Source organism: Oncorhynchus keta, chromosome 24 (assembly GCF_023373465.1).
Source record: "Oncorhynchus keta strain PuntledgeMale-10-30-2019 chromosome 24, Oket_V2, whole genome shotgun sequence".
Classification (NCBI taxonomy): Eukaryota; Metazoa; Chordata; class Actinopteri; order Salmoniformes; family Salmonidae; genus Oncorhynchus; species Oncorhynchus keta.
Genome location: NC_068444.1, coordinates 9635887 through 9648727, shown reverse-complemented (window position 1 = coordinate 9648727; position 12841 = coordinate 9635887). Strand labels below are relative to the sequence as shown.

At 42.1% G+C, this 12841-nt stretch overlaps 1 protein-coding gene across 13 annotated transcripts in view; it reads right to left on the bottom strand.

The window, feature by feature from the left end:
• Positions 1 to 690: 690 nt before the first annotated feature.
• The window catches only part of LOC118357681 (calcium-activated potassium channel subunit alpha-1-like), a 270854-nt gene continuing 258703 nt past the window's right edge, over positions 691 to 12841 (bottom strand). For 5 of the 13 annotated variants that reach the window (XM_052477634.1, XM_052477636.1, XM_052477639.1 and 2 more), the window contains 4 exons: positions 8396 to 8590; positions 5557 to 5684; positions 4960 to 5181; positions 1477 to 1646 (listed from right to left, as the gene is read on the bottom strand). In XM_052477634.1, the coding sequence (XP_052333594.1) occupies positions 1625 to 1646; positions 4960 to 5181; positions 5557 to 5684; positions 8396 to 8590 (567 nt within the window). In that variant the 3' untranslated portion in view covers positions 1477 to 1624. Of the gene's footprint in view, positions 1647 to 3179; positions 3200 to 4495; positions 4541 to 4959; positions 5182 to 5556; positions 5685 to 8395; positions 8591 to 12841 lie in introns of all 13 variants that reach the window. The other 8 variants (XM_052477630.1, XM_052477629.1, XM_052477633.1 and 5 more) reach the window with 4 other exon arrangements.

Below are 12841 nucleotides of genomic sequence, written 5' to 3'. Positions count from 1 at the left end.
ACCTAATCCAATAGGTAAACCTATTAAGGTCATTAATATGTATCTTATGTGCTGCTCAGATTGCTAACGTTACTCAACATCCTCCAGTGTCTCCTCGGAAACAGCTCACATTTGGGTTATAGCATTGTCATTATAATGACAGGTCAAACGTGCCAAATGAATAGAAAATGTGTTTTTAACATTTATTTCCAGTGTCATTCCACCCACATCACACATTGCCTATATATTTATATATATATATATATATAGCGAACATTTGCAGGTTGTTTGGGATTTGATATGAAAACTAAAAAGGCAACAATCGTACTGTCACTCAAACAAACTGGCCAATCGAAATAAGGCTGGGTGGGGCCAGTACAATACCATGTACCATTCTGACATGAACTCTGACTATCAACCAAATCGAATTGTATTTGTCACATACACACATGGTTAGCAGATGTTAATGCGAGTGTAGTGAAATGCTTGTGGTGATATAGATGGTGATTTTACTCTCATCCCAATGACGGTCCACAAACGATCCGCTAATAATATAATTGGTGTGGGACTGCGTCTAACAGAAAAGACCGTCAGAACATTGTTTTGTATTGAATCTTACCAGGTTTGCCAATAAACCCATGGAAGCAGTATGACTATCCAATCCTGGATACATCAGTCGATACGTGTCAGTCTTGTACAAATGAAAGTCAACAGCGTATATATATGGTTTTTATTGGCAAATAATCAGTCCAGTTTGATAACACTCTATTATAATGTTTCATCATATGTTATCTGGCATTGCGTTGCGTTGCTACTCTGACTGAAGCGACCCTCATTCTCCAAAATGGTTAAACTGATGGAGTCTGGTCACTAAGGAACTGGCTGTGTAAACTACAGTGTTAGCATTAGTGACTGACTGACTTGTACATCTGATTGACATCTGAGTGTATTTATATGTCTATTACTTCATTTACATATGAATATGTATAAAACATGTCAAAAAGCCTGTTGATATGATGTTACTGTAGCTACTGTACATACGCACTTTTCCATGAGGTTTATTATACAGCATTGATGTTTTGATCATTCATTTATAAGTTCATAAATTGATGTAGCAACTAAGGATTCTAGCTTTAAATTGTTCTTCAGATTCCAGTTCCACTGGATCAGGGTGGAGTTCCATGCATTCTCTAGGTGGGTTCTAGCTGTTCTTGTGTTCTAGTTCCATGCGTTCTCTAGTTGGGTTCTAGCTGTTCTTGGGTTCTAGTTCCAGGTGTTCTGTAAGTGGGTTCTAGCTGTTCTTGTGTTCTAGTTTCAGGTGTTCTGTAGGTGGGTTCTAGCTGTTCTTGTATTCTAGTTCCAGGTGTTCTGTAGGTGGGTTCTAGCTGTTTTGGGGTTCTAGTTCCAGGTGTTCTGTAGGTGGGTTATAGCTGTTCTTGGGCTCTAGTTCCAGGTGTTCTCCAGGTGGGTTGTACGGTAGGTCTCAACATTGGGTTCTGTAGTTCAGTATTCGTCCTCCACCTCTCTGATGGACAGGATGAGGTTGTTGGTGGATTTGTAAGGGTTCTGGTTAACCTGGAGGTTGACCTGGTGGTTGGCTGTGTGACTAGAGTGTGACTTCCTGGGGTAGGCTGCATTCTCAGGCTCATCTATAAAGCATGTCTTTTCTGAGAAACAATGGGGTGGGGGGAGAATCAAACAGTTAATGGTTTGTGGATGTTACTGGTTCCACTCCAAATGGCCCCCTGCTCCTTATGCAGTGCACTTCGTTTGACCAGTGCCCATAGGGGCCTGGTCAAAGGTAGTGCCCTATATAATATGGTGCCATTTGGGACGTAATCACTGTTTTCAAGGTGATTACTAGCTATTTCATTAGCATTCCAAATCAGTACGATTTACTCTGAATAGGACCCATTGCCTAATGTCAGCGAGTGAACAATGCAAGCTCTTTTTAATACAGTAGTTCGCCATGCTGTTGTATCGGTCAGCGGTCATGCAATGCAAATATCTCATCATATTGTGGCGTCAAATCAAATCAAAGTTTATTTGTCACGTGCGCCAAACACAACGGGTGTAGTAGACCTTACAGTGAAATGCTTACTTGCAGGCTCTAACCAATAGTGTGGGGGGGAAAAAGGTAATTAGGTCATAGAACAAAAAGAGAAACACTCAGTGTCATACAGCTCTGGGTAATCTGGAAATGGACCCATCATTTTATTATTTTATTTTACCCACTTTTTTCTCCCCAATTTCATGGTATCCAATTGTTAGTAGCTACTATCTTGTCTCATCGCTACAACGTCCGTACGGGCTCGGAAGAGATGAAGGTCGAAAGCAACCCAACCAAGCCGCACTGCTTCCTAACACAGCGTGCATCCAACCCGGAAGCCAGCCGCACCAATGTGTCGGAGGAAACACCATGGGCCTCGGTTAGCGTGCACTGCGCCCGGCCCGCCACAGGAGTCGCTGGTGCGCGATGAGACAAGGATATCCCTACCGGCCAATCCCTCCCTAACCTAAATGACGCTAGGCCAAATGTGCGTCACCCCACGGACCTCCCGGTCGCGGCCGGTTATGACAGAGCCTGGGCGCGAACCCAGAGTCTCTGGTGGCACAGATATTAGAATGATTTCAAACCTTGCACGCCCTTAAACACTGCGCCACCCGGGAGGCCCGTGGACCCATCATTGATCAATACAGTTTTAGTCAAGGTTTGAAATCATTCTAATATCCTTTGTGTTTTATTATACGAGGGGATTCACTGGCTTGATGTAACCTGCCTTGTGAGGATCCAATTACAAAGACAAGACAAGTTGACAATTGATTTGATATCCCGCACTGTATATAATACATGATTCAATGACTTAGTCAACCACATTGTCCTAACAAGAGCATTTTCACAGAAACATATGGTGGTTGGTATGGAAAGATATAGAGCGGTTGAAATCATTTACTCCTAGTTTGTTTGAAGTATCATTTGTCTGAATCAAAGTCAAAGTGTCATTAAACCATTTGGTTGTATAAAAGGATCCATCCTGTCGTATTAAAGAGGGACTGATGATGAGCTTATAGCCATGCAGGTCTGGGATACTGTTGGGTGACGCAGCTATATCAGAAACACCAGAAGTTTCTTTGCCCCCCCCTCACCCCCCGCCGCCGCCATTTTCTACTTCATGCATAGTCATTCATCACATCCATACCTTGGCCCATTCTATTCATCCTTGTTGCATTTTAGAAAAAGAAGCATAAACTATGTAAGACAAACAGCCGCTATGTAGTGTAGTAATATTTGAAATATAAAGTATATATTATATATACCTTACATAATCGTAATAAGACTAAGCAATTAGTCTATTAAAATGTTTATCTGACTCCATAAAAATAATTAGCAATATACAAGAGACTATGGTTGAGTTACGGTAATAAGCAATGAAGAAATGTCTGGGAATGGAATTCTAAATCCAAGTGTGGGGGGAGAATGCTGAATTCCTAAGACAACACAGAAGACATTACTTTGTAAAATGATGAGACAAATGGGGGTTGGTGAGGACAACACAGAGAATGCTGAATTCCTAAGACAACACAGAAGACATTACTTTGTAAAATGATGAGACAAATGGGGGGGGGGGGGGTTGGTGAGGACAACACAGAGAATGCTGAATTCCTAAGACAACACAGAAGACATTCTTGCATACAATTGATAAGAAGACTGACTTGGTGGGGGAATGGGCCGGCCTAGAACCATACATGTTAAAGCCATATGTCTAAAAACACTGGCTGGCTGGGATAGTAGACTGGACTGGGTACAATTCAGGTCCAAAATCTGCGGCATGCGTTATTTAAAAAAAAAAATGATACTAGCCTGGTTTGGAAAGTACTAGCAATCGGGCAAGCTAGCGAGCTTAATAACCCGCATCCCATCAAAAAGTTGCTCATGTTATGAATACATCAAAGTCTACATGGTAACATGGTTTCAACTCATTTTGCTGCTTAAAATGGGATACATTGATGTTACAGCATGTACACTGCATGTGTAATACACGTGCACATCAACTACAGCATGTACACTGCATGTGTAATACACGTGCACATCAACTGCAGCATGTACACTGCATGTGTAATACACGTGCACATCAACTGCAGCATGTACACTGCATGTGTAATACACGTGCACATCAACTACAGCATGTACACTGCATGTGTAATACACGTGCACATCAACGACAGCATGTACACTGCATGTGTAATACACGTGCACATCAACGACAGAATGTCCATGCTTGTTTCCAAAGCATTCTGAGAGCTGTCCATGCTATGCACAAGACTTATTTTTTTGATTTCGCTGTAAATCCCAAATATGTATGAAAAGCGTGCAAGTTCCATAACAAAATCTAATCTAATATTAGTATTCTCTTTTAAAAATATATAGATTTTTTAAAAGCGTGATTAAAAGAAATACAGGATAAACAAAAAACAAGCTTGGATGTCTATGTGTAGTCTCACCCACAATACTAACCACAGTAGTATTCACTCAGCAACCTCAGTAAATGTTCAAGATATCCTGTAAACCCATACTTCAACTTTAGTATTCTCAAGGAGACCACAACACAAAATAATAATTATTAATAGTTCCTTGTTTATAGATCACAGGAATTTGAATGTGTTATTCTGCATTATTTTCTGCTGTCATCGAGATGAGGTGATCTATCTGCCATTTTCACTTCTCTGTTATAGAGCAATCAGTGAGAAAAAACACTAGATTATTTTGAAATGATGAGAAATGCAGAACTTCATAACAGACAGTTCACTACTGGACAAATACAAACAGACACGTTCTCTACGTCCCAAATGGCATCCTTATTTTCTTTGTTGTGCACTACTTTTGACCAGAACACATAGGGCTCTGGTCAAAAGTAGTGTACTAAATAGGAAATAGGGTTTGCCATTTGGGACGCAGACATCTTTAGAGGAATCACATACTTTTGTTTATCCCGTGAGTCCCTGCTCTTGGTGCGGTTGGTGCGGTTGGTGGCGGGGATAGAATGGACGGAGGAGCTCTTTTTGCTGGAGGAATGGGAGGAGTGCGAGCTATGGGTGAGGCTGGCCTGGGACTGACCCGCGTTGTGGTCAAACTGCATCAGGCAGAAGATCAGGTCTGATGGCACCAGCTCAAAACCATATGGTGGGTTGGTTATTACATATCTGGAGAGGAGAGGAGAGGAGAGAGAGAGGAGAGGAGAGGAGAGAGAGAGAGAGAGAGAGAGAGAGAGGAGAGGAGAGAGAGAGAGAGAGAGAGAGAGAGAGAGAGAGAGAGAGAGAGAGAGAGAGAGAGAGAGAGAGAGAGAGAGAGAGAGAGAGAGAGACAGAGAGAGAGAGAGAAAATCTATTCATGTAGTCCTTAATATTAGCGGGCATGTCAGTTACAAACTAAATTCTTATTTACAATGTTGGCTGGGCAAATGTAGATACAGTAATCAATATGAAGTTATCGATTTATCCAAATGTATCAAAATGAGCCATCTACAGTTATTCTAGTGGACAATGTGTGAACAGTAACTCACCTCCTGACATACTCACCGTTTAGTGCATTGACTTGTATGACTTTGTGTGTTTAGATGGGCGTCCCTCAAACGGTAAATTCCGAAGCAAAGCATGTTGTACGTTTTTAACGCTTTACAAAACAAGTCACCGTAGCAACCACCATCCTGGAAGACAGAGAAGCAAAAAGTTTAACCTCTCTAGGCAAGGGGGCGGTATTTTCACGTCCGGATGAAAAACGTACCCAAAGTAAACTGCCTGCTACTCAGGCCCAGAAGCTAGGATATGCATATTATTAGTAGATTTGGATAGAAAACACTCTGAAGGTTCTACAACTGTTTGAATCATGTCTGTGAATATAACATAACTTATGTGGCAGGCAAAACCCTGAGGACAAACCATACAGGATTTTTTGTTGTTGAGGGGACAGTGTTTTCAAATGAGTGTTCTATGTGGATCTAGATTTCTAAGGCACTTAATTGCAGTTCCTATTGCTTCCACTAGATGTCAACAGTCTTTAGAAATTGGTTGATGTTTTTCCTTGGAGTAATGAAGAAGTAGCCATTTCCTATCTGGGTGGATAGCTAAGTGTACTGTTGTGGTTGGGGGACGCGCAACCTGAAAGCTCGCTCCACTCTGTTTTTATCCGCTATTATACTCAGTTTATCCCGTCTTAAATGTTATCGATGATTTCCATTTAAAAACATACCTCAAGTTGGATTAGGTAAGTTGTTTGAAATGTTTGAATAAAGTTTACAGGTAATTTATTAGATAATGTGTAGTCATGTCGGGCGAGTTGGAACCGGTGTTTTTCAGAATCAAACGCGCCAAATAAATGGACATTTTGGAGACATAATGACGGAATTTATTGAACAAAAGGACCATTTGTGATGTTTACGGGACATATTGGAGTGCCAACAGAAGAAGCTCTTCAAAGGTAAGGCATGAATTATATCGTTATTTCTGAGTTCTGTGTCGAGCCTGGCGGGTTGAAATATGATTGTCTGTGTTTGTTTGATGGGGTGCTGTCCTCCGATAATAGCATGGTTTGCTTTCGCCATAAAGCCTTTTTTCGAAATCTGACACAATGGCTGGATTAACAAGAAGTAAAGCTTTAATTTGGTGTATTGCACTTGTGATTGTATGAAAGTTAAATATTTCTAATAATTTAATTTGAATGTGGCGCTCTGCCATGTCACCGGATGTTGTCAAATCAATCCCGTTTACGGGATTTAATCCCTAAAAAGTTTTTAATGTTAAGTTTTAGATTTTTTTAACATCACAGCTTGTCTCTCTATATGATTCATATAAATTGTGAATAAAAAGGAGTCTTGTGGAATTCCTTTTGTGATTTCTCTGGAAACTAGATTTATGTCCATCCACATTGACACACAGTAGCCTCTGAAAATGAGCCTCACATTTCATTACATACACTGCATCCACTTGATATGTATGGTTCAGCATACCACAGAGGCCAGGATATATCATTCTGCCTCCTCTACAACCACAGAGGCCAGGATATATCATTCTGCCTCCTCTACAACCACAGAGGCCAGGATATATCATTCTGCCTCCTCTACAACCACAGAGGCCAGGATATATCATTCTGCCTCCTCTACAACCACAGAGGCCAGGATATATCATTCTGCCTCCTCTACAACCACAGAGGCCAGGATATATCATTCTGCCTCCTCTACAACCACAGAGGTCAGGATATATCATTCAGCCTCCTCTACAACCACAGAGGCCAGGATATATCATTCAGCCTCCTCTACAACCACAGAGGCCAGGATATATCATTCTGCCTCCTCTACAACCACAGAGGTCAGGATATATCATTCAGCCTCCTCTACAACCACAGAGGTCAGGACACATCATTCAGCCTCCTCTACAACCACAGAGGACAGGATGTATCATTCAGCCTCCTCTACAACCACAGAGGTCAGGATATATCATTCTGCCTCCTCTACAACCACAGAGGCCAGGATATATCATTCTGCCTCCTCTACAACCACAGAGGTCAGGATATATCATTCAGCCTCCTCTACAACCACAGAGGCCAGGATATATCATTCAGCCTCCTCTACAACCACAGAGGCCAGGACACATCATTCAGCCTCCTCTACAACCACAGATGCCAGGATATATCATTCAGCCTCCTCTACAACCACAGAGGCCAGGACACATCATTCAGCCTCATCTACAACCACAGATGCCAGGATATATCATAAAGCCTCCTCTACAACCACAGAGGTCAGGATATATCATTCAGCCTCCTCTTCAACCACAGAGGCCAGGATATATCATTCAGCCTCCTCTACAACCACAGAGGCCAGGATATATCATTCAGCCTCCTCTACAACCACAGAGGTCAGGATATATCATTCAGCCTCCTCTACAACCACAGAGGTCAGGACACATCATTCAGCCTCCTCTACAACCACAGAGGACAGGATATATCATTCAGCCTCCTCTACAACCACAGAGGTCAGGACACATCATTCAGCCTCCTCTACAACCACAGAGGCCAGGATATATCATTCAGCCTCCTCTACAACCACAGAGGCCAGGATATATCATTCAGCCTCCTCTACAACCACAGAGGCCAGGACACATCATTCAGCCTCCTCTACAACCACAGAGGCCAGGATATATCATTCAGCCTCCTCTTCAACCACAGAGATCAGGACACATCATTCAGCCTCCTCTACAACCACAGAGGTCATGACACATCATTCAGCCTCCTCTACAACCACAGAGGTCATGACACATCATTCAGCCTCCTCTACATGCCTTGTTCTCCCCTACTGGCCTCAGTGAGTAAACAGCCCTTTTCTGTACTGCAAGCAGAGGTGACAAAACACAACCAGTCACTTACCCCCAAGTCAGCGAAAGGCCCGTCGTACAAGGCTAGCTGTGCAACACGACACCTGTCCCGGTTAGCGAGGGTCTGCGGCGTGCTGTAGCCTCCTCGTAATGCGTTCTCCTCCGCCAACAGACCCTCCAGCTCCGGAGTGGCCCCCCCTGTTACCAGCGTCCGGATCAGGGTGAGGATATTATCATTGAAGTATGTCTGAAACAATGAATGAGACAAGAGAGAGAGAGAGTGAGCAAGAGGGAGAGATTGTTAAGCATGAATCCATGACATGCAGAAATTCCAATTACTGCAGGTTACTCTCTCTCTCTCTCTCTCTCTCTCTCTCTCTCTCTCTCTCTGTCTCTCTCTGTATCTGTCTCTCTCTGTATCTGTCTCTCTCTGTATCTCTCTCTCTCTCTCTCTCTCTCTCTCTCTCTCTCTCTCTCTCTCTCTCTCTCTCTCTCTCTCTCTCTCTCTCTCTCTCTCTCTCTCTCTCTCTCTCTCTCTCTCTCTCTCCCTCCCTCCCTCCCTCCCTCCCTCCCTCCAGGCAGAGCCACAGTGACTTGTTTCTACACATATTCATGCTGTTGAGGTACTCTTCGGACTGGCAAGAATGAAGGTTTTGGATAGAGAAGGGACAGTAGTGGTGGGAAGTATGTAACAACCCTGTGTTAGTTCATTACAACACTAGATTTAGTGAACATGTTCAGGTCTTCTTCTTTCTCTGGTCTGTCTGTCTGTCTGTCTGTCTGTCTGTCTGTCTGTCTGTCTGTCTGTCTGTCTGTCTGTCTGTCTGTCTGTCTCTGCCTGCCTGCGTGCCTGCGTGCCTGCGTGCCTTCCTGCCTGCCTGTCCTTGCTTGTTCTACACAGGAACATGTTCCCTGTTTGGGGAAGAGTAGAATGACGGATGAGCCTTGTCTATTAGGTAACAAGACCTTTGTCTACACCGAAACACACTTAAAGGCAGCTTCTGTTCCAGCCTCAGTCAAAGTGAGAGACAGACAGATGAAGTCATCATACCAGGTAAAGTGAGAGACAGGCAGATGAAGTCATCGTACCAGGTAAAGTGAGAGACAGGCAGATGAAGTCATCGTACCAGGTAAAGTGAGAGACAGGCAGATGAAGTCATCGTACCAGGTAAAGTGAGAGACAGACAGATGAAGTCATCGTACCAGGTAAAGTGAGAGACAGGCAGATGAAGTCATCGTACCAGGTAAAGTGAGAGACAGGCAGATGAAGCCATCGTACCAGGTAAAGTGAGAGACAGACAGATGAAGCCATCGTACCAGGTAAAGTGAGAGACAGACAGATGAAGTCATCGTACCAGGTAAAGTGAGAGACAGGCAGATGAAGTCATCGTACCAGGTAAAGTGAGAGACAGACAGATGAAGTCATCGTACCAGGTAAAGTGAGAGACAGACAGATGAAGTCATCGTACCAGGTACAGTGAGAGACAGGCAGATGAAGTCATTGTACCAGGTAAAGTGAGAGACAGACAGATGAAGCCATCGTACCAGGTAAAGTGAGAGACAGGCAGATGAAGTCATCGTACCAGGTAAAGTGAGAGACAGACAGATGAAGTCATCGTACCAGGTAAAGTGAGAGACAGGCAGATGAAGTCATCGTACCAGGTAAAGTGAGAGACAGACAGATGAAGCCATCGTACCAGGTAAAGTGAAAGACAGACAGATGAAGTCATCGTACCAGGTAAAGTGAGAGACAGACAGATGAAGTCATCGTACCAGGTAAAGTGAGAGACAGGCAGATGAAGTCATCGTACCAGGTAAAGTGAGAGACAGACAGATGAAGCCATCGTACCAGGTAAAGTGAGAGACAGACAGATGAAGTCATCGTACCAGGTAAAGTGAGAGACAGACAGATGAAGTCATCGTACCAGGTAAAGTGAGAGACAGACAGATGAAGTCATCGTACCAGGTAAAGTGAGAGACAGACAGATGAAGTCATCGTACCAGGTAAAGTGAGAGACAGACAGATGAAGTCATCGTACCAGGTAAAGTGAGAGACAGACAGATGAAGTCATCGTACCAGGTAAAGTGAGAGACAGACAGATGAAGTCATCGTACCAGGTAAAGTGAGAGACAGACAGATGAAGTCATCGTACCAGGTAAAGTGAGAGACAGGCAGATGAAGTCATCGTACCAGGTAAAGTGAGAGACAGACAGATGAAGTCATCGTACCAGGTAAAGTGAGAGACAGACAGATGAAGTCATCGTACCAGGTAAAGTGAGAGACAGGCAGATGAAGTCATCGTACCAGGTAAAGTGAGAGACAGACAGATGAAGTCATCGTACCAGGTAAAGTGAGAGACAGACAGATGAAGTCATCGTACCAGGTAAAGTGAGAGACAGGCAGATGAAGTCATCGTACCAGGTAAAGTGAGAGACAGGCAGATGAAGTCATCGTACCAGGTAAAGTGAGAGACAGACAGATGAAGTCATCGTACCAGGTAAAGTGAGAGACAGGCAGATGAAGTCATCGTACCAGGTAAAGTGAGAGACAGGCAGATGAAGTCATCGTACCAGGTAAAGTGAGAGACAGGCAGATGAAGTCATCGTACCAGGTAAAGTGAGAGACAGGCAGATGAAGTCATCGTACCAGGTAAAGTGAGAGACAGACAGATGAAGTCATCGTACCAGGTAAAGTGAGAGACAGGCAGATGAAGTCATCGTACCAGGTAAAGTGAGAGACAGGCAGATGAAGTCATCGTACCAGGTAAAGTGAGAGACAGGCAGATGAAGTCATCGTACCAGGTAAAGTGCCAGGCTTTCCTGTATGTCATCCTGGAGTCTTTTTTAAACCACGGGGACATAACATGTTATTGTCCCAATGGGATTCCATTAAGACCTTTCGTGGTTTGATGATGTCTGTGTAGAGACCTTTTCGTCAGTAACATCAGTAACACTTGAAGGTACACATATTAGACACAAATTGGTGGATTATAAGTGTGTATATAAGTAGCTTATAATGCCTTTATTATGTATTATAAGTGTGTATGTAAGTAGCTTATAAGGCCTTTATTATGTCTTATAAGGGTGTATGTAAGTAGCTTATAAGGCCTTTATTATGTCTTATAAGGGTGTATGTAAGTAGCTTATAAGGCCTTTATTATGTCTTATAAGGGTGTACGTAAGTAGCTTATAAGTCCTTTATTATGTCTTATAAGATGTATGTAGGTAGCTTATAAGGCCTTTATTATGTCTTATAAACCATATATTAGTGTTCAAATATAAGTCATGTCTATTACTGGTCAGTCCTTAATAACCTCATTGTTAGTTACAATAAATGCTTATTACTAGTTAATAAAGAGCAAGTTACACAAGAAACAGGCTGTTAGTAAGCTGTCTCAATGTGGGGCAAATAAGGGCATAGTTCCGCTATGTGTGTTCCCTGGTCTAAAGTGTGACCATATGTTTACTTGCCAAACTTTTTTCTAGAAATGACGTCATTGGACAGAAAGGGGCCCGCCTCCTCTCATATACAGTATGCCATACAACCAACATTTAAGTTGAAATGTAATGCTTAATAACCTCATTAAACAAACAAGACATAATAAAGGCCTTATAAGCTACTTACATACACCCGTATAAGTCATAATGAAGGCCTTATATGCTACTTACATAGACACTTATAAGACATAATAAAGGCCTTACAAGCTACATATATACACCCTTATAAGACATAATAAAGGCCTTATAAGCTACATATATACACCATTATAAGACATAATAAAGGCCTTATAAGCTACTTACATAGACACTTATAAGACATAATAAAGGCCTTATAAGCTACATATATACACCCTTATAAGACATAATAAAGGCCTTATAAGCTACATATATACACCCTTATAAGACATAATAAAGGCCTTATAAGCTACTTACATAGACACTTATAAGTCATAATAAAGGCCTTATATGCTACTTACATAGACACTTATAAGTCATAATGAAGGCCTTATAAGCTACTTACATAGACACTTATAAGACATAATAAAGGCCTTATATGCTACTTACATAGACACTTATAAGACATAATAAAGGCCTTATAAGCTACTTACATAGACACTTATAAGACATAATAAAGGCCTTATATGCTACTTACATAGACACTTATAAGACATAATGAAGGCCTTATATGCTACTTACATAGACACTTATAAGACATAATAAAGGCCTTATATGCTAATTACATAGACACTTATAAGTCATAATGAAGGCCTTATATGCTACTTACATAGACACTTATAAGACATAATAAAGGCCTTATATGCTACTTACATAGACACGTATAAGACATAATAAAGGCCTTAAAATAAAGTGTTACTGTAACATCTATAGTTTCCCATTCCTATTAACCGATTTCTTTTGTTGAGCATTTATGGTATAAAATCTGGAAACCACAAGCACTTTGCGTTACCAACTGGAGTCTGAAACCGGGTCTCTTTGG